This window comes from Cricetulus griseus, chromosome 4 (genome assembly GCF_003668045.3).
Source record: "Cricetulus griseus strain 17A/GY chromosome 4, alternate assembly CriGri-PICRH-1.0, whole genome shotgun sequence".
Taxonomy (NCBI): domain Eukaryota; kingdom Metazoa; phylum Chordata; class Mammalia; order Rodentia; family Cricetidae; genus Cricetulus; species Cricetulus griseus.
The window spans coordinates 69178755-69201522 of NC_048597.1; the positions used below are offsets into that span (position 1 = coordinate 69178755).

The window sequence follows — 22768 nt, forward strand, 5'->3', positions numbered from 1 at the left end:
GATAACATACAAAAAACTACCTTAACCCAAAATAGTAACCTCCTTTTCTCCAACAACATAACCTAATATTTTATATCCATTTAAAGGTATTTTCTCAAACATACTATCTTTAAACTTCTATTTTTAAAAAAGAGTAGAATCTAAGCTATGTATACTGTATGTTTTACCAAATTGAGATTACCTGTATATAAAGAGTACACTATTAACCCCTTTTTGTTACAAGACTTTTTTTGTTTGTTTCTTCTGTTCTTTTTTTGAGAAAGGGTTTCTTTGTATGTCACTGACTGTACTGAAACTTTCTCTGTGGACAAGGCAGGACTTGAACTCAGAAATCTATCAGTCTCTGCCTCCAGAATTCTGGAATCCAAGTTGTGTCCCACTACTACCATTTTTAGTTATAAGTTGTAAGCCAATATTGGTATTTTACAGCTTTTAAAACCGCATTCCCAGTGCTCTCATAGACCCTGAGATGAAGAAAGTTTGCATTTCAACAAGAGCTTCAAACTTATCTGTGACCTTCAATGGGGAAAATGTTTTGTAAGCAAGAACCAGGTTAAGTGAGCCAGACATCTGTACTTACATTCACCCATTTTCATTTTTATAGATAAATTTATTTTCATTAAAACAGTGCAACTACCATGAGATAAAAGGGAGTAATCTCTTCTCAAAATGCTTTATTTCTTAGCAGTCCCCAAGTGCATTATGGCGTTTTTCTGGGATTTTTCTTCTCCCTGTCTCAGAGTCAGGACAGGGACTTAGAAGGAAACTTAACATACTTAGGTCTAAGATGGGCAAGCCACATTGCATGTCAAGAGCCTGCTTTTCAATGAAGCAAAATAGCGTGTGAAAAGTTTCCTATATTGTCAATATGCAAAAGATATTTGGATCACTCTAAGATTGAACCCAGTCCATAAGTAATTTTTGTGTGTGTGTGAAGCTTGGAGCATTCAACTTGAAAAACTTCACAAGTATTTTTTCTCTTATAAAGACATTAAGTTGAGCCTTGCATAGTGGTGCATGCTTTTTAAAATTATTTTTAAATTTAATTATTTGTTTTACATACCAACCACAGTTTCTGCTCTCTCCTCCCATTTTTTTCCCTCAATATCCCTTCTATCCCACTTCCACTCCTGTCAACATTAAGAGCTGAGGCCTCCCATGGGAGCCAACAAAGCATAGCATATTAAATTGAGGCAGCAACAATTTTCTTCCCCTTGCATGAAGGCTGAACAAGGCATTCCACCATAGGGAATATGTTCCAAAGTGCCAGATCATCAGGCACATGTCCTAGTCTAACTGCTAGGGGCCCCAGAAGCTACAAAATTGTCACCAAGATGCAGAGGGCCTAGCTCAGTTCCTTGCTCATTCCATAATGATCATTCCAGAGTCTGTGAGCTCCCACAAGCTCAGGTTACCTATTTCTCTGGGTTTCCCCATCACAACCTTGGACCCACAAATGCTCATATAATCCTTCCTTCCTCTCTTCAAGTAGATTCCCAGAGCTTGATCCAATGCTTGGCTGAGATCTCTGCATCTGCTTCCATTGGTTACCAGATGAAGGCTCTGTGATGACAATTAGGGTAGTCACCAATCTGATTATAGTGGAAGGTCAGTTGAGGCACCATCTCTGCTATGGTTAGGAGTCTTATCTGGGGTCATCCTTGTGGGTTCCTGGGAGTTTCTCTGGCACCAGGTTTCTCCCTAAGATCATAATGCCTCCCTCTATCAAGATACTTCTTTCTTCACTCCTCACCTCTGTCTTGCTGCCAACTTGACCAGCCTGATCTTCATGTTCCCATCCCCAAATCCTCTCCCCTTTACCTCTCCCAAATGCCCAGTTTACTCAGAATATTTCATCTATTTCTTCTCCCAAGGGTGATCCTTGTTACTTAGCTTCTCTGGAGCTGAGGACTGTAATCTGGTTATCCTTTGCTTTATATCTAATGTCCACTTATGATTGAGTGTATACTGTGTTTGTCTTTCTGTGTCTGGGTTACCTTACCAGGATGACTTTTTTCCTAGTTCCTTCCATTTGCCTGTAAATCTCATGATGTCATTGTTTTTTACCACTGAGCAATGTTCCATTGTGTAGAAATACCACATGTTCTTTATCTATTCTTTGGTTGAATAGCATCTAGGTTGTTTCCAGGTTCTGAATAGTACAAATAATGCTGCTATAAACATAGTTGAGCAAATGTCCTTATGGTACAATTGAGCATCTTTGGGTATATGCCTAAGAGTGATAATGCTAGATAATGCTGATAAATCACCATACTGATTTCCAAAATGGCTGTACAGGTTTGCACTCCCACCAGCAATGGAGGAGTGTTCCCCTTATCCCACATCCTATTTAACAGAGGCTGTTACTACCATTTTCGATTTTGTCCATTCTGACAGGTACAAAATGGTGTCTCAGGGTCGATTTGATTTGCATTTCCCTGATAGCTAAGGATGTTGAAAACTTCTTTAAGTACATCTGGGCCATTCAAGATCCTTTTTTTGAGAATTCACTGTTTAATCTGTGCCCAATTTTATAATGGGATTATTTGGTATTTTCAGTTCTGTATATATTTTGGATATCAATCCTCTGTTTGATTTGGGGTTAGTGAAGATCTTTTTCCATTCTGTAGTGTGCTGTTTTGTCTTATTGAAAATGTCCTTTGCCTTACAGAAGCTTTTCAGTTTCAGGAGGTGTCATTTATTAATTGTTGATCTCAGTGTCTGTGTTACTGGTGTTATATTCAGGAAGTGGTCTCTTGTGTCAATGCAATTAAAGCTATTTCCTATGTCTCACATTTTATATATACATATGTGTGTGTGTGTGTGTGTGTGTGTGTGTGTGTGTGTGTGTGTGTGTGTGTGTGTTACCATTCAGTTATGCCAGCACAATTTATTGAAGAATTTTTCTTTCCTCCATTGCATATTTTTGGCTTCTTTGTCAAAAAATAGGGTGTTCAGGCTGGAGAGATGGCTCAGAGGTTAAGAGCACCAACTGCTCTTCCAGAGGTCCTGAGTTCAATTCCCAGCAACCACATGGTGGCTCACAACCATCCGTTATGAGATTTGGTGCACTCTTCTGGTGTGCTGATATACGTGGAAGCAGAATGTTGTATACATAATAAAATAAAAATAAAATCTAAAAAAAATTAAAAAAATAGGGTGTTCATAGGTTTGTGTATTATGTCAGGGTCTTTGATTCACTTACATCGATCCATATGTCTTTGTTTTTTTTTTTTTTTTTCCTATATGTCTATAGTAGAATTTGAAGTCAGGGATGGTGATAACTCTAGAAGTATCTTTATTGTACAGAATTGTTTTTGTTATCTGGTTTTGTTTTCTCTTCTCCGCATGAAGTTCAATATTGGTCATTCTATGTCTGTGAAGGGTTTTTTTTGGGGGAATTTTGATGCAGATTACACAGAATCTGTTGATTGCTTTTGGTGATATAGCCATTTTTACTATGTTATCCCTACCTATTCATGAACAAGGGAGATCTTTTCTTTTTCTGACCTCTTCCTCAATTTCTTTGTGAAAGACTTAATGTTCTTCTTATATAGTTCATTCACCTTTTTGGTTTGAATTACCACCAAAATTTTATATTTCTGTGACTCTTGTCAAGGATGTTGTACCTCTGATTTCTTTCTCCACCCATTTTCACTGATACATAGGAGGGTACTGATTTTTAGTTAATTTTATATCCCACATTACTGTCTGTATTTATCAGCTGTAGATGTTTTCTGGGGTCACTTATGTATACTAACATATTATTTGTAAATAGTGAAACTTTGACTTCTTCCTTTCCCATTTGTATGCCCTTGATCTCCTTTAGTTGCCTTATTGCTCTAGCTAGAACTTCAAGTACTATATTGAATAGATCTGAAGAGAATGGACAGCCTCCCCTTGTCCCTGATTTTAGTGGGATTGCTTTGAGTTTCTTCCCATTTAGTTTCCTGGTGGCTATCTGTGTTGCTGTGTATTGCCTTTATTATGTTTAGGTGTGTTCCTTATGCCCCTGTCCTATCCACAATCTATATCATGAAGAGGTGTTGGATTTTGTCAAAGGATTTTCTGCATCCAATGAGATGATCATGCAATTTTTTATTTCAGTTTGTTTATATGATGCATTACATTGACAGATTTTCATACATTGAACCATCCTTACATCTCTGGTATGAAGACTACTTGATAATGGTGGATGACTTTTTTGATGTGTTCTTGGATTCTGTTTGACAGTATTTATTTTTGTCTCAATATACATGAGGGAGTTTGATCTGTAATTCTCTTTCTTTGTTGCATCTTTGTTTGTTTTGGGAATCAGGGTAACTGTGGCCTCATAATAAGAATTTGCCTATATTCCTTCTGTTTCTGTTGTGTGGAACAGAAGAGCTAATTGTTATTAGCTCTTCTTTGAAATTCTGATAGAATTCTGAGCTGAAACCATCTGGCTCAGGACATTTTTTTTTTGGAGACTTTTAATGACTGTTTCTATTTCCTTAGGGGATATAGGTCTATTAAGTTGTTTATCTAGTCTTGATTTAATTTTAGTGTGTGTTTCCTATCAAAAAGTTGTCTATTTCTTTTAGATTTTTCAATTTTGTAGAGAACAGATTTTTTTGTGATTTTTTTAGACTGTAAGCCAAAGTTTATCAATGTATGCATCAATAACAGAGAAATCTCATTGCCTCCTGTAATTACAGTGATTTGTAAAGTAGATTCGACAGTCAGACAACAGGATTAATGGTCTAAATCCATGTATATTAATGACACACTTCAGAATAGAAAACTATTCTCAATCTGTGGGTCGCGACCCCTTTGGGTCAAACAAACCTTCCATAGGGATTGTCTAAGATCATCAGAAATTCAGATTACAGTTACAATTCATTACACTTGAAAAATTACCGTTATGAGTTAATTTTATGGCTGGAGTCAACACAACATGGGGAACTGTATTAAGGGGTCACAGCATTAGGAAGGCTGAGAACTACTGCTATAGATTGTTGGAGAACAGGTTTTTGTAGTATGACCTAGTGATGCTCTTTTTTTCCTCAGAGTCTGTTGTTATGTCCCCCTTTTCATTTCTGATTTTGTTAACTGCATATTCCCTCTCTGCCTTTTGGTTAGTTTGGATTAATTTTTTCAAAGGACCAATTCCTTTTTAATTGATTCTTTGTATTTTTCTCTTTGTTTCAATTTTATTTATTTCAGCCCCGAGTTTCATTATTTCCTGCCTTTTACTCCTGCTGGGTGAGTTTGCTTCCTTTTTTCTAGAGCTTCTGGTGTGTTGTGAAGTTGATCTGTGTGCTATTCCCCCAAAGTCATTATGTAGTCATTTAATGCTATGAACTTTGCTCCTACTACTGCTTTCAATGCAGCATTGTGTACTATAGGTTTGGGTATGCTTTCATGGAATTATAAGAAGTCTTTAATTTCCTTCTTTATTTCTTCCTTTACCCAGTGGTGGTTCAGTTGAGAATCGATCAGTTTCCACAAGTTTGTAGGCTTTTTGCAGTTTGTGTTGTTGCTGAATTCTAACTTTAATCCATAGTAGGTATTTCAGTTTTCTTGTATCCATAGAGATTTGCCTTTGTTGTCAACTGTGTGGTGTATTTTTAAGAAGGTTCCATAACGTAGTGAAAGAATGTAAATTCTTTTGTGTTTGGGTGAAATGTTCTGAAGATGTTTATTCAGTCCATTTGAGTCATGACATCTGTCAGTTCCCTTGTTTGTCTGCTAAGTTTCTTTCTGGCAGACATATACACTGGTGAGAGTGGGGTGTTTGAAGTCTCTCACTATTAATGTGTGGTGTTTGATGTGTGATTTAAGATTTACTAATATTTCTTTTACAAATATGGGAGACAATTGTACTTTTGCAGTTCTTTTGGTTATAATACTCTATTTGAACCTCTTTTTAAACATTACAGGAGTTTTGCTGGTTTTGAGGCTAGAGATTTGTTTTCTTATGGTGTGTGTATGTGATTCTCTTTATTTTATTTTGTTTTTTTCTATTCGTTTTGTTTATTCTGATTTGTCTTATTTTCTAAAAAGAGAAATATCATTTGTATTTGGATGGGTAAAGAGATGGGAAGGATCTTGGAAGATATGATAGAAAGAAAATTGTGACCAGAATATATTGCTTGAAAACTAATGTATTTTTCTTAAAAATTAAATTAATTTAAAGTTAAAAACCAAAAATGACCACTCAGAAGAGAAACCACTCACCAAATATCACCAAGATAATGACTTTAATTAACACACACATTTCAATAGTTAATTTAAACAACAATGTTCTCAACTTTCCAAATAAAATATAGTGAAACAAAATCCCACCCATCTTAGTTGTAAAGATAAGCACAGCTTTAGAGTAAAAGATGAATAAAGAATTCCAATCAAATGGTATCAGGAAGCAAGCAGGCATTGATGTCCTCAACCAGATGAAATAGAATTCAAATGAGACATAATCAGAAGAGATGAAGACAAACATTTCATTCTAGTAACAGGAGCAGTTATCCTAAATTGATCTGTAGAGCCCAATATCATAGAAAATATGATACTGGAATTTAAGAAACAAAATAGTATCAATCCATTAATATCCCACATTGTCTAATAGACAATCTATCTGAACAATAACTATAAAACAAAAACATAAAGCAGAACCATTTCAACAAACAGAAATCATACATAGAATGAATTGAACATAATCTACAGATGATTTTATCCACACACCAAAGAATGTATATTACACTCTGCATTATGTAGAAGTTCTTCTAAAATATACCACATTATAGGAGAGAATAAATTTTTACATAGCTATGAAACTGAAATTATTTCTGGTGTCCTATTGGGATACAATATGATGAAACTTTAAATTGTCAGGAAACCCACTTTTAGTAAATACACATTCAAGGAGATTAACCAACTCATTGTGAACAAGGGACAAAATACAAATCAAATAAGAAATTTAAAATTTTCTGGAACAAACGGAAAATGAGAACACAACATAAATCCTATGGGACACATGGAAAGTGATGATATGAGGGAAATTTACAGTCCCAAGGATCTACTTGGAAAACTCAGAAATAGCACAATTAAATGGCTTAATGTCAAAACTCTTTTGAAAAAAATGGATAAGCAAGAACAAAGTAAATCAAACCATGTCAATGGCAAGTGTAGAGAGATGTTTCTGTCCAGGGCAGGCATGTAACCATTCAGTTCCAAATAATCACAGATTCTTATATTAATTACAAACTATTTGACCTATTGTTCGGGATTATTACTACCAAGCTCTTACAACTTAAATTAACCCATAATTCTTATGAATGTTTAACCATGAGGCTTTGTACATTTTCTCAGTAAGACATTCCCATCATGCTTCCTGTGTGTCTTTCAGGCAACTGCATCTCTGTCTTTCCTTTTCCCAGCATTCTCCTAGTCTGGTAGCCCCGCATTCACCCTTGCAGGTTACTGGCCCATCAGTGTTTTATTAAACCAATTTTAGTGGCAAATCTTTACATTATTCCACATAAGGCAAGAAATAATAGGAATCAAACTAGGAGATAGAAAACTATACAAAGAATCAGCTAATCTTACAGATGGTTCTTTGAGTAGACAAAACACATTGGCAGAAGAAAAAGGTCTCAAATAAAGAATCATATACAAACAGGTGAAAATTTCCACAAACCTGAAAGCAAATTAGAATTTTGTGAGGGAATATATTAAAAAACCAATAGTCCATGAATCCTTAAATCCTAAAATAAATAAATTAATTTCTACACTCCTCCAAACTGAAAATTTTAAACTAAGAAGTCAAGAATGAAATCTGATAGAAACAAGTGAAAGTACTAAAACAGTAACAAAAAAGCCCTCCATCTTTAAAATAAATAAATTAAAATATAACTATAATTCTAGAGTGTTTTATCTCATGGTACTGGGTACTTATAATGTGTTTCCGTGTTTGTGTGTTTGTGTGTGTGTGTGTGTGTGTGTGTGTGTGTGTGTGTGTGTTTTAATTGTTCTTATTGCTTGCTTATTTTGTGTAGATCCTCTACTTTGTCTTTGAGTCCTGATATTTCAGCTTGATTAATTCTGCTTTTTATGGCTTTACTTTAAGTTTTCTAGTTGAGTTGTTGGGGTTGTCAATTTCATCCCCCTTTCAAATTGAATCCTCTCCAATATTTCTGTCTCCTTGCTGAATTCCATTCTCAAGTCCTGATTTGTCTTTATCATTTCCACAAGCCTTATGTTTGTATTTCCTGTGGCATCATTCAAGCATTTAAGAGATTTTTTCCTTAATTTTATTGAGCCACATCTTTGTGTCTTGTTCTTTTACTCCCAGCTCTTTGGTTCCTTTAGTTTATTCTTATTGTAATAATTTCTTCAAAACTGGCAACTTATCAAGAGTAGATATTGGCTTAAACTTTAATATACTTGATATTTTTGTGATGAGATCTGGGCATGTGGACTTTGATTTCTTAGTTCTAAGTCTAATATTGACAGAGTAGATTGTGGCATAGAATAGTATGTATGCACAGGTTGAGCCTATAGTTTGTAAATGGCTTGGTAGAATAAAATCATATGCATATAGGACTCTTTAGTGGTGAACAGGCTTTGTATTTTAGTTACAGGCTGGTCTTTAGACCCAAATCAGGTTGGGTAACAATGTAGGATGTAGCATAGGAGGGGCTTTGTGAGTTGTGGATTAGGTAATGGGGTTTCAGGAAAAAGCTTAGAAATGGGTTTTTTCACAAAAGGGAAGTCCAAACTAGGCAGGAGCACTGAGTGTGGGACTTAGACGAAATAAAGTTGATTTGTAAGAATGCATGGATAGAATGTATCAGGGAGAATCACTTGGCCAGATCCTGAGAAGGATTAAGAAGATCTGACTATATGGGGTGGCTTGATGAGGTAAAAAATGTACCTCCATCCCCAGAGAAAACTAACTTTACCTCTCATAGCAGTCTTCAACATCTTGTAGTACTTCATCTAGATGGAGGATACCCCATTTTATTTCCCCCTTCCACTGTAGCTTGTCAACTGATGTGACTGTTCACACCTTGTTAAAGAGCCACATTGTTGACATTACATAGGTATGACTTTGTCATAACTTGCAGCAAACTTTTTGGTCTTCTGGCTCTTATAGTGTCATCAGCTCTGTCATGACATCTCTTCCATGATATTCCCTAAGACTTCCATGCATGGGTTTTGTTGTAGACATATTAATTTGGTATGTGTGCCCCAAGTAAGTTATTCATTAACATTTCACAAGCCATAGCTTTCTGTTATAGTCTCTGAGGCAAAAGAAGCTTCTTTGATGAGAGTACAGTTCACACTTATTTGTGCGTGCCTTCGTTAGGTATTTTTGGCAACAGGAGATAAACTAGAGTTACTTGGGATGTGCAAATGTCAACTGAAAAAGACGTTTTCATCAGGTTGATCTTTAGATCAATCTATAGGGCATTTTCTTGGTTAATAATTTATGTGAGACGGTCCAATCTGCTCTGAGTAGTGCCAGCACTGACTAGGTGTTGCTGGTTTGTTTAAAAGGACAGGCTGATCAAGGGTTATTAATTATTATATATATTATTATATATTAATTATTGCTACTTCATGATCTTTGCATCATCTTGCATCCAAATTCCTTTTCTGAAGCCTTTCCTGACTTCCCTTCATGAAGGGCTATAAGCTGTAAGGTGATGTAACCTATTTCCTCCTCCGGTTGCTTGTGATCATGTTATTTATCACAGCACTGGAAAGCAAACTAAGAGAGTGAGTACATATATATTAATTTATAATTCATAACTAATTATACGGGTATCAGGAGTGTCAGTGTACATTGTCATGTAAGATCTATGACTTCACTTGCCAGGAGTGGTTGTCTAGAATTACAGTACCTGTCATGTTTATCTCTTGTTGAGAAAGCATTAAGTCCAACTACATAGATGTTGGTTAATGACAAGATATGGCACTATGACACCTGTAGTTGCTAGGTGGCCCATTGTTGTGGTTAATAGGTAACACAGCTGGGTAGAACTACTGCGTGCTTTCCTTCTGTGGAAGTATACATCACATGTTATGGCACAATGAAAGTTTGTCCTCAGGAAGGAGGATTTCAGGTAAGGTTCAGCACAATTCCTTCTAGTCTTGTGCTCCAAGTGCATAAATGATAGGACTCATCAATAGCCTATAGTGTTAGGAATTTCTCTGACTCCAATGAGCAACAACTACAAAGAAGATTCCTCATTTGTGATCCTGAGTGCATTGGTAGATATTTTATGGCTCTTGGGGAGAGAATTATCACCCCACTGCATATCATTTGAATTATACACATATGTTCACAAATAATTACATTTGTTATATGTGACACTAGAGAAACATCAACTGATAAAATTCCTTCTAAGTTTTTAAATAATAACCTTATTGTTGTTTATTCCCCTCCTTTTTCTTTCAGCACGAACCTGTAGTTTTCCTCTGTATTTTAAGCCCTGACCCCTTTTCTTCATTCTACCTTCATATCTGCTCTATTTTGTTACTCTTCAGTTCTGCTCATTCCACAGTGCGCCTATTCTATCTTGGTTTTTGAGGTAACTCCAGGTTACAAACTCACATGTGAACATTTGAAGATGGGCACTCTAAGTAAAACAGAGCATGAAGCATTTGGCTTTCCCAACTGGAGATGCTCACTAAATATCCATTTACAGGTAAAAATTTATGATTCTTTGTCATAATTCTGCAAGTTCTTCTGTGACATTTTTAGCAGTGCCTTTCTATTATCCTGCCATGCCTTGAGACCCATGACCAGTCTTCACTGACAGGGGACACTTATTCTATTTTGCTAAAAACATCAAATTGTAGCAGAAAGAGAGAGACCTGGATAATAATAACAAGGCTATTTTGGATAAGAAAGAATGAACAGGTCTACCTACAAAGAAGCTCCAGATGTACAAATATCAATGTAGAAGAAGAAAACATTTAACATGGCAAACAAACTAATATTGCTTCGTTTAAAAATAATAATATTTTTGATTGGGATATAAAGTAATTGATTTCCTTATGACTACTTAATGTCGTAACTCATTGAAAATGACATACGAGTGTGACACAATATTTTGTTCATATCTCCGCTCACAACTCTCTTCCAAAATCCTCCTAGCCACCTCTCAAAATTAACCTCCCCAACTTCATTCATTTTCTTTCTCAGATATATGACTTCATCATTGTAGTGAACTGTGCCTATTTGCATTCATCTGCCCAGTCAGTGCCTCCCATGCTTAAAATTTTCCATTCCCAGTATTTCTCCTCTCTTCTTCATTTTGCCATTATTCTTCCAACTTTCTACCCTTATGGCATTCTCCTTCCTAATCCAATGGTCCCTTTTTAATATGTTGGTTTCCACAGTTATTCCTAATTAAACACACATAGCTGAAAATTAAAGCAAAGTTCTACATACAAGCAACAACACGTGTTGACTTTTTTCCTGTACATAAATTTCCTCATTCTGTGTATTGTTCTACTTCCATTCTTTCATGTGCAAATGTCACAATTTCCTTCCCATTATCACAGAACTAAACTCCTTCAGTACAGAAAATGAAACAGCCATTCTAATTAAGAACCAACCCCATGGAACAAGAGATATGCATCTGATAGAGTATTAGCATCTAGAATATACAATGAACTCAATACTTAAATATCATTAAACAATCTGCCTAATTTTAAAAACCTGTACAGTTCAGGAGAGAGGGTGATTCTAGAAATAAAAGGGCTTGTAAGTATCTAGAGTGTTAGTCAAAATCTTTAGCCATCAGAGAAATTCAGATCATAAAAAACTTAAATTTCCATGTAATCCCAGTCAGAATGGCCAACATTAAGTATGTGAATGGCAGCAAACGCTGTTGTGGATATAAACCAGTGCAGCCACTTTGTGAAGTGTTTGGGATTTTACTAAGTTTTGTTTATTTATTACTATGTATATAGTGTTCTGCCTGCATGCATGCACAACAGAAGAGGGCAACATATCTCATTATAAACGGTTGTGAGGCACCATGTGATTGCCAGGAATTGAACTCAGGAACTATGGAAAAACAGTCAGTGATCTTTGACTCCGAGACATCTCTCCAGCCCATACTGGACGTTCAACAGAAAAAAAAATGTCTAGAAAACAACTATTTTATTACCCAGATTAAACTACTGGATGTGGTGGTTTGAATGAGTATGGCCCCCATAGGTTCATATATTTGAATGCTTGGTCATTAGGAAGTAGTGCTAATTAACAGTGATTTTGGAGGCCTTCCTACTACCCACAGAACTGGTAGGTAGTATAGCACTCTCACCTCCTCCAGCCCCTTGTATGCCTGTGTACTGCCATGATTCCTGACATAGTGGTAATGCACTAAATCTATTTAGCAAGCACGATTAAATATTTCCTTCATAATGGTTGATGTGGTAATGGTGTCTCTACTCTACAATGCAACATTGACTAAGACACTGGGCATGTGCCAAAGAGCCTGTATCCTACCACAGAGATACTTGTTATTTCATGTATACTAGTCCTCTTTTTACCATATTTAGGAAACAGATTCAGATAGATAGCCATCAAATTATTAAAGGATAATGAAGATATGGCTCATTTACACCATCCTGAAGTTTTCTGTAGTGGCAAGGAACATAGCTCCCATAGAGTGTAAACTGAGAGAAACAATGAAGGGTGAGGTCTGATGTTCTAATTTATGTCTCAACTTGGGACCTAGATATAAAAATTTTCAGCCAGAATCTACAATTCTATAAAAGTAGTACTGTGAAACCTAAGAGTAAGTTCCAACAAGTAAGTCAGCTGCCATGTAGGTGAAATACCATTGGTACTAGCAATACCCATTCTTTTACCAATGGTGCTCTTAAACTAAGATGGCAGAGTACAGGCTTTGTAATATAAATTCTATTACTGGTAAACAGTGAAAGAGTCCTAGATGCACTTTTATACAGATTATAAATTTTGAGGCTTGTTAATCTCTGTAGCATATGATTAATAAATCAGAGATTCAATAATATGCACAGAAATAACACAACTTATTTCTACATTTACAAGTTTAATGGACTGTGTTTAATGATGTTTCCGAAAATATATATTTCAGATTATGATACCAATAAATTATTTTCCAAATTCTTTCCATTAATTTGTGTTATATTCCTGAGTACCTATATATAGTCTGCTCAGTCTCTATAATGTTACTTATACATCTTTTATATTCATTTAATGATGAATTAGTATGCACATCACCACTCTAATATGATAAATATCCAGGTAGCTTAGAAATATATTCCTAAGAGACCAGGCAGGAGATGATAATATTGACACTCACTTTACTTGTGTGAAATCCTATAGAGTAGATTGTATGCTGACAAGTGAACATTATGAGCCATCAATATGGAGACTCAGCTCTTTCCTGTTCTTCTCACAGAGCAGCTGGTTTCTTCTTCTTCCAATCAGCTGGTATGTATCAGTTGTTTTTTTCCCTGCTAGACTTTTCTGAAAATGACTCTCCCCAGTCTATTTCTTACTCTTGAAGGGAGGAGCCTAGTGAACATGTCCAGTTTCAGGGACTTTATTGTTTTTAGCTATGTTGAGTTGTTTGCTGTCTGCTTAAAGAGCTTCCCGGCAGGATGAATTGTTTCTATTTTGGAGGAATCTGCTACACAATGTTCCAGCAGCCTGCTGAGTGGAAAAATCAAGCCAAGGGGAGTCTCTACTAAAAATTAAGCGATGACAGGAGAATAAACCTTGTTCTAAAGTCAAACTTAACCTCAAAAAGAATCTCAGTATAAATCACATTATGGACAGCAGAGTCCATACCTTTTGTAAAAGAGCTTCTGATGCATACTTGAGTCCTGATGACAGGACAAATAACATCAAATGACCATGCATCCAGAAATATTTTTTGGTATCAGGATGACCAAGCAGTTGCCATTATAAATTGAACACTGTATTTCTAGGATGAAGCCGAAGAGCAAAGCTTAGTAATATGAATACTCGAAGGATATTCAAACCCTGTGTCCCCATCCTTCTTGCAACATCATCTTTATTTTATTCACAGATACGTCCTATGGTTAGAAACAGACTCTATCAAATTACCCCTATTCTCTCTGTCTCTGTCTCTGTCTCTGTCTCTGTCTCTCTATCTCTCTCTGTGTCTCTCTGTTTCTCTCTCTCTCTCTCTCTCTCTCTCTCTCTCTCTCTCTCTCTCTCACACACACACACACACACACACACACACACACACACTCACACAGAGGCGACAAACATAAACAATTGACAGAGTATATCGTGGACATCAGAGGACCAGTTGTATGAGTACGTTCTCTCCACCCACCATGTGTATTCCAGAGATCAAACTCAGGATGTCAGAATGATAGAAAGCACTCTTACCCGCTGAGCCCTCCCTGGGACATTTTGTTGATTGCCCTTATAGATTTTCTTATAAGATTAGAAAAGATCCTTGTCAAATCAATGTCTTTGTATTTAATGACAGAATATATGCTCAATGTAATCATCATCAAATGTTGATTTCAGAAATAAATGTGAAAGGTATCAAGTTGACAGATTACTCATTCTGTGGGCATCAGTGTTCTTCAACTCCAAGCTCATTAAACAGTATATCTGATGACAGAGCTGGATATTCAAGGACACACCAACTTGAATTGTGATCACTATTTGATCTTCCATAACCTCAGCTCAATGTCAGAAACTAAAGTCTGTGCTGTCTTTAGCATGCTATTCTTTAAAGTCTACATGTTTATGGCCTCTTTTATTATGACTAGATAGCTCTTGAACTCATTGATATGTTTCTGCCCATGCAGATGTCCAGACCAGACAAGATTAGACCAGATTAAAGACAGATAAATGCAGATTTCTTGTTCATTGTTCCTGGGCTGATTCATAGGTCCCAAAGAACACAGCCAGGGAAGTCACATACCTAGGCTATAGCAGGGAGGTTTTATAGACATTGGGTGAGGAGTGATGATTTTCCAGCCAGAAGGTGGGTCTGTGCACCAACATGGTCAAAATCAATACCCCTGGTTGGGTACTTGGGTGGTCATTCCAGAAGTGTGGGTTGCATCTTCTGACAGACATTTGATACTGGGCTTTAGGTACCATTTCTTTGTTCAGAGTATTCTTAGTGTAGTCAGGTTGAGAGAAGTAGTGCAGATGTGCTTTGCCCACCTGGGTAGAGGTGAGCATGAGTTCCAAATGAACATTCATAGTAACAGATTTTACATTAGATGGCCTTTGATTTCCTTGTTTAAATGCTTCTGTCAAAACCATTGCTCTGGGACGTATAGATAGCTCACTCACAGTCATGCTATTCCATGTATCTATACTCAACACAGAGCCCATTCCATTGCCATTAAAACAACATAATGGGCCTGCATTTTTTCACCTTTGGCTAAATGGATTGAGCTCCTGCAACAACTTGAACGACCACAAGTGTATGTGGGGGTCACACCAGGCCTGTGTTGTGGAGTTTTATGTAATGAAGAATGCTTTCCTGATCAACAGTTAGTGGCAAAATGAATATAGCTCCAATTAGCATTACTGGTCATGGAGATTCAGTAAGAATGAAGGAGATTTGGATAATCCCATTTGGCATGATGTATTCATGGGTAAACGGTTTTTCCCGATACACTGTAGACTTGTCTACTCATCCCTAGGATGGATCTAACTCATTTCCATAAACCAATGTACTATTTGAGAACGTTTTTCTGTTTTACATTAGGACAATTAAAAATTGGAAGCAGTAGTGGCATTTGCATATTTACACTAGTTACACCATTACCTTTTAGATATCAAGATTCTTGATATTCTATATTAAAGAGAGTTGTTCTTCATTATTTGGTTTCTTGAATAATTATTTCCAACAGAATTTTGAACCACTGAAGTGCTTATACACAGTAAGGACAAGGCAGTGGGGAGAAAATAAAGTAACCCTAGGATGTCACTTTTGAGGATATCCTAAATTGATACAGGAGCCTTGAATTCTTATCTTCAGGATATCATTGAAATGAGATTTTCTGTGTAGGTCATGAACTTTAGGAGGCAAATTCTAAGTAAATTTTCCACTAAAAGCACCTCTACTAGATGCAGATATATAACATTCAGTAGATGGAAGTTCTTATCTAACAGGAATCCTGTTATATCCACTTTTCTGAATTACCCTGTTTAATATACTGGCTTGTCATGGACTTTAGGAGAAAAGACCAGTTGAGCCCTAAAAGTAGGCAATCCAGAGCATTTGTCCTATGGAGACTCACACCTTATGATAAGTAAGTGTGGAGACCTGGGACATGCATGGTTGCCCCATCTTAATCTACACTCATGTGCTCTTTCCTAATTAGTCTTAACCTAAGTAAAAATCCAGATAGTTATCCCCAACAGTTAGAAACCTACCCAGTATACTCATTACAGAGCCTGATAGAGGGCTAGTAGTAAAAATAAGGGCTTGCAAGTCTAAGATGTGGGTGAGCTAGGCCCAGCCAGACATGTTCATGATTTTGACTCTGGTCTTCCTCAGCTACAGGAAGGTGATACAAGTTACAGAGAAAAGGTTTGTGAGACACTTCCCCTTCTGCCTAAATCACTGTGGAGCAATTTGCTACCACTATCATCATATGCTGAGAAACAGTAATAGTCAGCCTCATCCTCAGCCCGGACATCACTGATGGTCAAGGTGGCTGTTGTCCCTGAACTGGACCCAGAGAATCGTTCAGGGATCCCTGAGGGGCGCTTACTATCATCATATATCACTTTCAAAATGGTCTGTCCCGACTTTTGCTGAAACCAATAAGCATAGTTTTTTGGCAGTTGGTCACCCAGAGCAGGTGATTTTGACAGTCTCTCCTACGTTGACTGATGCTGAAGGTGGTTGGGTCAGCTCATAGGAGGTCACAGAACCTGTAAGAAAGAGAAGGTTTAAATGTCCAAGTGTAAGGACTCATCCTTGGGTTTCCATTTGTTTTCAGGTCTCCTGTGAGCCTGGGCAGAGGGTAGAGAAGTTCACCTGCATAGAGATAGACAAGAGGCAGAAAGAGAGGGGTCCAGGCCATGATGTAGATTCCTCAGAGCTCTCTCTGTGTTCTGAAATCACAGCACATCTGGGCCTTTGCAGGCTTCTCTTATTGCCTCTCTACTCAGTGGGGCAGTGTGTAGAACTTATGCAAATTTATTCCATCTCTAGGCCTCCTGAATAGGGGTTTGTAGAGAGCTTACTTTACTAGAATGGAGTCCTTTTTTATCAGGACATGATTTAATTCATTTCTTATATAACATATTGTTTGGTCAGTTTGTAATCATGTGCTTTTGTGGATTCTTCACAATTCCTTGTTTTATTTCAGATATAGTCACTGCTTCCTCCTGTGGTGTCACTGTTTCCATAGAAGAGCAGTAACTATGATGAGGAATTCATTCTTGCCCATTTTGTGTCAGTGTTTAACAAGGCAAACACTGCCAGTCTAGTTCATCAGACCTACCTGAAAATTCCTCTCCAGTCTCTCTCTTCTCTGTGAACGTAATGAGCATACAGTTGTCCAGAGCTCCTCCAGATGGAAAGTAGCTGGGTCACACCCAAGGAAATCCCTGTTATCAGAGCTGTGACCTGATGCAGATTAGAGTCACAATAGCCTCCAGAGTCTAATGAGGCTCATCCAGGAACAGTCACCCAATGTCTCCTCTGTGATCATGTGAGCCCAGGGGCTGGATTGTGGCATCAGATGTCTCTGGAGATGAGGTAGAGGAAAGGGGAGAGTGGGGAAGGTTTCTAGAAATGCTCAGGATGAAAACAAATAACTCCTGGACTGCCTGGAAAGCAGGGATAAGACACAGACTTCCACCTTGGCAAAGAACCCAGGCACTGGGAAACCATTCTCTCACATTGAGTGTTACCTAGTGCACTTGGGATTCTGTGTAGTCTCCCCAGAGACTCTCAGTGAAGTGGGAATTGCCCAGGATAGTATTTCTGGCCAGTCTTTTTCAATACATTTCCTGAATGATTCCCATAACCCTGACAGTGTCTTTTGGTCTTAAAATGTTAGTCTGACCCAATGTAGGCAGTAATACTCAGAGCATAGAATGGACTCCTCTGAGTTTCTGTTTTGACCTCCAGGGCTGCCCCCATACAAATGCTGGAAATTCTTTGCTGCAGCTTTGCCACCCTCTTCTGGTGGAGGGGCCTCATAACAGGAACTTCTCTTTCAGTTGACCACAACCTTATCAATGTGTGTGTTGAGAGGGGGCTGAGATTTCAGTCTGATTCTACCAAGTATGCCCACACTGGCATGGTTAGTACAGGAAAAAGAGGACATAGTCCTCTGTTCAGGGGAGGTGTAGCAAGAACAATCCTCTGGCCATATCTAAATATCTTTCTTGCTTATCTTTAGTTGATGGATAGATAGTATGGGGTTCTTGAAACATAACTCTTCCAAAAACTCATTAATCCATAAAAACATGCATAATATTTAAATCAGTGAATATCCTATGATGTTTTAGGACAATCAGGAACCATTTTCACCACAGTGCTAATGAGTCCACTTTACGTCATTCATACTGTTGTGTCTGGATATCATCATCTCTTTATCTGTAACTACTTTGAATGCATCGTGTTCTTCATTGTTCAGCCAGGAATTTCATCCCTGACTTGACTGCTCTTCTCATGAAGTTAGAAACCCCCATTTTTTCAGTTTAGGAGATTTGTTACTATCACAGAGACAACACACACCATTTGAGCTCCTGTCCTTAGATTCTCAAAGAAGAAAGGGCTTCCAAAAGGTTTAGAACATTGGTCCTTATTAAACACCACATTGATATTCAAAACTTGAGTGTAATTCATATATTTGTGATACATGACTTTAAAAATCCTGAATATTGTTCAATATAGAATAGGTAGCTGAACTTGACTGGATATAAATAATAATAATAATAATAATAATAATAATAATAATAATAATAATTTTTCCTGGGATCCTATTTTGCATGGTGGTGTCAAGATAAAGAGATAAATGTAAAATATAGTATCTGAATTGCTAAGATTGTGTCCTACACTGCTGAATCCTGTCCTCCAGCCTCTCCTGAGGGTTCTGAAATGTTCAATGCAACTTGAATATTGTGTCCCTGTAAATGGGTCCAGATTAGAGAAAAAAGACGTATATGGAACTGGATATTTACTATTTTATGCAGTCCTTGCATGACTCTTGCTGGTGTCTCTGCACTGTTTCTTCTTTCCTCTCTTCTGAGCATTTAAGTGACCAGAGTCTTATGACAACTTTGACTGGGGATATTTATTTTATCTAACAGACATGAGCTGTATAAGCCCAGAATACTAGAAGTTCCTTCTTTTCACTATAACATCTTAAATACTGAGGGTCCTGATAAGATGTGGGGAAGAGGGATAGAGGTTGGTACAAGCACCAGGAAATTTTTCATGTGCCAAGAGAAGTGAAACAGATGCTGAGGTCTGCAGGAAGTGGTGTAGACACACCAGAAATCTGCCTCTTAGACAGGCAGTAGAGGGGTCCAGCCCTCATTTATCCTACCAAGGAACTGTGTCCCTGAGGGCAGTGAGCTTTACTGAAGTCAAGTATTAATGCACTTCCAGAGCCCAGGCCAGCACTGACTATTAAGACTCACCAACTCTGGAGTGGCCCCAATGTAATCATGGCCACAGCTATCAGAGGGAACATTTGTGTGTTTGGTGATGAATAGTGTACAAACACAAAGGCATTCATATTCATAAAGGAATTTTTACACATAAAACCACAGACAATTATAGTTGGCGACTTCCACACCCCATTCTCACCACTGGACAGGAACACCAGACAGAAACTTAACAAAAAAAAAGAAACTAATAAAAGTTATGGACCAATTGTGTTTAACAGGCATCTATTGAACATTCCATCAAAACACAAAAGAATGTACCTTCTCAGCATCACATGGAACCTTCCCTTAAACCAGCTACATAGTTGGCAACATAGCAAACCTCAACAGGTACAAAAAATAAAATACCCCCCCCCTGTAACTTATCAGACCGCCATGCTTTAAAGTTAGAATTCAGCAACAACACAAATTCCAGAAAAACTAGGAACTCATGGAAATTGCATTATGCCTAATTGCATGATCCCTGGGTCTAGGAAGAAATAAAACAGGATTTAAAGACATCCTAGAATTCAATGAGAATGAGGAAACAACATACCCAAACTTATGGGACACTTTGAAACTAGTGCCAAGAGGAATGCTCATAGCACTAGGTGCCCACATGAAGAAACTGGAGAATATTCACACTATAGAATTAACAGCACAACTGAAAGCTCAGGAACACAAAGAAGCCAATGCACCCCGAAGGAATAGATACCAGGAAATAATCAAATTGAGGGCTAAAATCAATAAAATGTAAACTAGGAAAACAATACAAAGAATCAATGTAATAAAAAAGTTGGTTCTTTGCAAAAGTCAACAAAATAGACAAAACTTAATCTAAATTTACCAGCAAAGATTAAACTTGCAAATAAATAAAATCAGAAATGAAAGGGGGGCATAATAACAGACACTGAGGGAATCTAGAGCATCATCAGGTCAAACTTTGACAATCCATATTCCTCAAAATTTGAAAATCTAAAGGAAATGGACAATTTTCTGGATAGATTTTACTTAAAAAAAGAATCCAAAGAGATAAGCAATGTAAATAGACCTATAACCCACAATGAAACAGAAGCAGCCATCAAAAGTCTTACAACTGAAAAAAAAAAAATAAAGCCCAGGGCCAGACGTCTTCAGTGCAGAATTCTACCAGAAATGCAAAGAACAGCTAAAACCAATTCTCCTCAAATTGTTCCACACAATAGAAGCAGAAAGATCATTGCCAAACTCCTACCAGGCTTCAATAACTTTGGTAACCAAGCCACACAAAGACACAACTAAAGAAGAGAACTACAGACCAATATCCCTCATGAACATTAATGTAAAAATACTCAATATAATACTGGACTCCTCTGAGTTTCTGTTTTGACATCCAGGGCTGCCCTTTCCAGTAGAACCCTGGAAAAACTTTGCTGCAGGTAAGCCACCCTCTGCTGGTGCAGGGGCCTCATAACAGGAACTTCTCTTTCAGTTGACCACATACTTATCAGTGTGTGTTGAGGGGGGACTTGGATTCCAGTCTGATTCTACCAGGTATGTCCACACTGGCATGGTTAGTACAGGACAAAGAGGACGTAGTCACACCGTTCAGGGGAGTTGAAACAGGAACAATCCTCTGACCATCTCTAAATATCTTTCTTTGTTGCTTTGCTTTAGTTCATGGATAGTATAGGGTACTTCATAAAAACTATTCCAAAACCTCAACTATCCATAAAAAACATGCGCAATATTTAAATTCAGTGAACATCCTATGATGTTTTAGCCAAATCAGGAACCACTTTCACCTCAGTGCTAATGGGTCCATTTAATATAATTGATACTGTTGTGTCTGGATATCATCACCACTGATATCTGTAACTATTTTAAATGCATCATATTCTTTATAGTTCAGCCAGGAATTTCAACCCTGACTTGACTGCCCTTCTCACGAATTCAAAACCAAAACCCCCATTTTGCCAGTTAGGAGGCTTATTAGTACCAGAGACAACACACACCCTTTGAGCTCCTGTCCTTGGATTCTCAAAGAAGAAAGGGCTTCCAAAGGGTTCAGAACATTGGTCCTTGTTCAATACTACATTGATATTCAATAACTGAGTGTAATTCATTTATTTGTGGCACATGAATTTCAAAATCCAGATCTTAGTTTTTAGTTTAGAATAGGTACAGGAACTCAACAGGAGAAGAAGAAGAAGAAGAAAAAAAAGAAGAAGGAGGAGGAGGAGGAGGAGGAGGAGAAGGAGGAGGAGAAGAAGAAGAAGAAGAAGAAGAAGAAGAAGAAGAAGAAGAAGAAGAAGAAGAAGAAGAAGAAGAAGAAGAAGAAGGGAAAACAGGCACGATTGCACACAGAGCAGAGACCAGAACTTACACATCTAGGAGTTTGCCCAGGTGTCCAGATTCCATTCCTGGCACACTGTTTTGCATGGTGTGGTAAAGATATAGAAATAAATATAAAACATAGTAGCTGAATGGCTGAGATAGTGTCCCACACTGCTCAATCCTCTCCTCCAGCATCCTCTGAGTGTTCTGAAGACTCCAATGCAACTTGAATATGGTGTCACTGTAACTGGGTCCAGATTGAAGATAGGAGACCCGTAGGCACTTGGATGTTTACTATTTTAGGCATTCTTTGCATGACTTTACCTGGTATCTCTGCACTGTTGCTTCTTTCCTCTCTTCTGAGCATTTAAGTGACCAGAGCCTTAAGACATCTTCTACTGGGACTATTTATTTCATCTAACAGACATGAGCTGTATAAGCCCAGAATACTAGAATTTCCGTCTATTCACTATAACATCTTAAAGACTGATGGTCCTGATAAGATGTGGGGAAGAGGGATAGAGATGGTGCCAGCACCTAGAAATTTTTCATGTGCCAAAAGAAAGGAAGCAGATTCTGAGTTCTGAAGTAAGTGGTATAGACACACCAGATGTCTGCCTATTAGACAAGCAGTAGAGAGGTCCAGCCCTCATTATTTTCCCAAGGAGCTGTATTCCTTGGGTAAGTGAGGTGTGCTGAATTTTACTAGTAATGCACTTCCAGAGCCCAGGCCAGCACTGCCTATTAAGACTCACCAACTCTGGAGTGGCCTCAATGTAATCA

The 22768-nt window shown here is 37.6% G+C and overlaps 1 protein-coding gene across 1 annotated transcript in view; it reads right to left on the minus strand.

Moving 5' to 3' along the window:
* LOC113839476 (immunoglobulin lambda variable 3-27-like) overlaps positions 1 to 17088 on the minus strand; it is a 108691-nt gene extending 91603 nt beyond the window's left edge. The window contains 3 exon segments of the mRNA XM_035444710.1: positions 16645 to 16855; positions 16857 to 16936; positions 17043 to 17088. Coding sequence (XP_035300601.1) covers positions 16645 to 16855; positions 16857 to 16936; positions 17043 to 17088 — 337 coding nt within the window.
* Positions 17089 to 22768: the final 5680 nt, after the last annotated feature.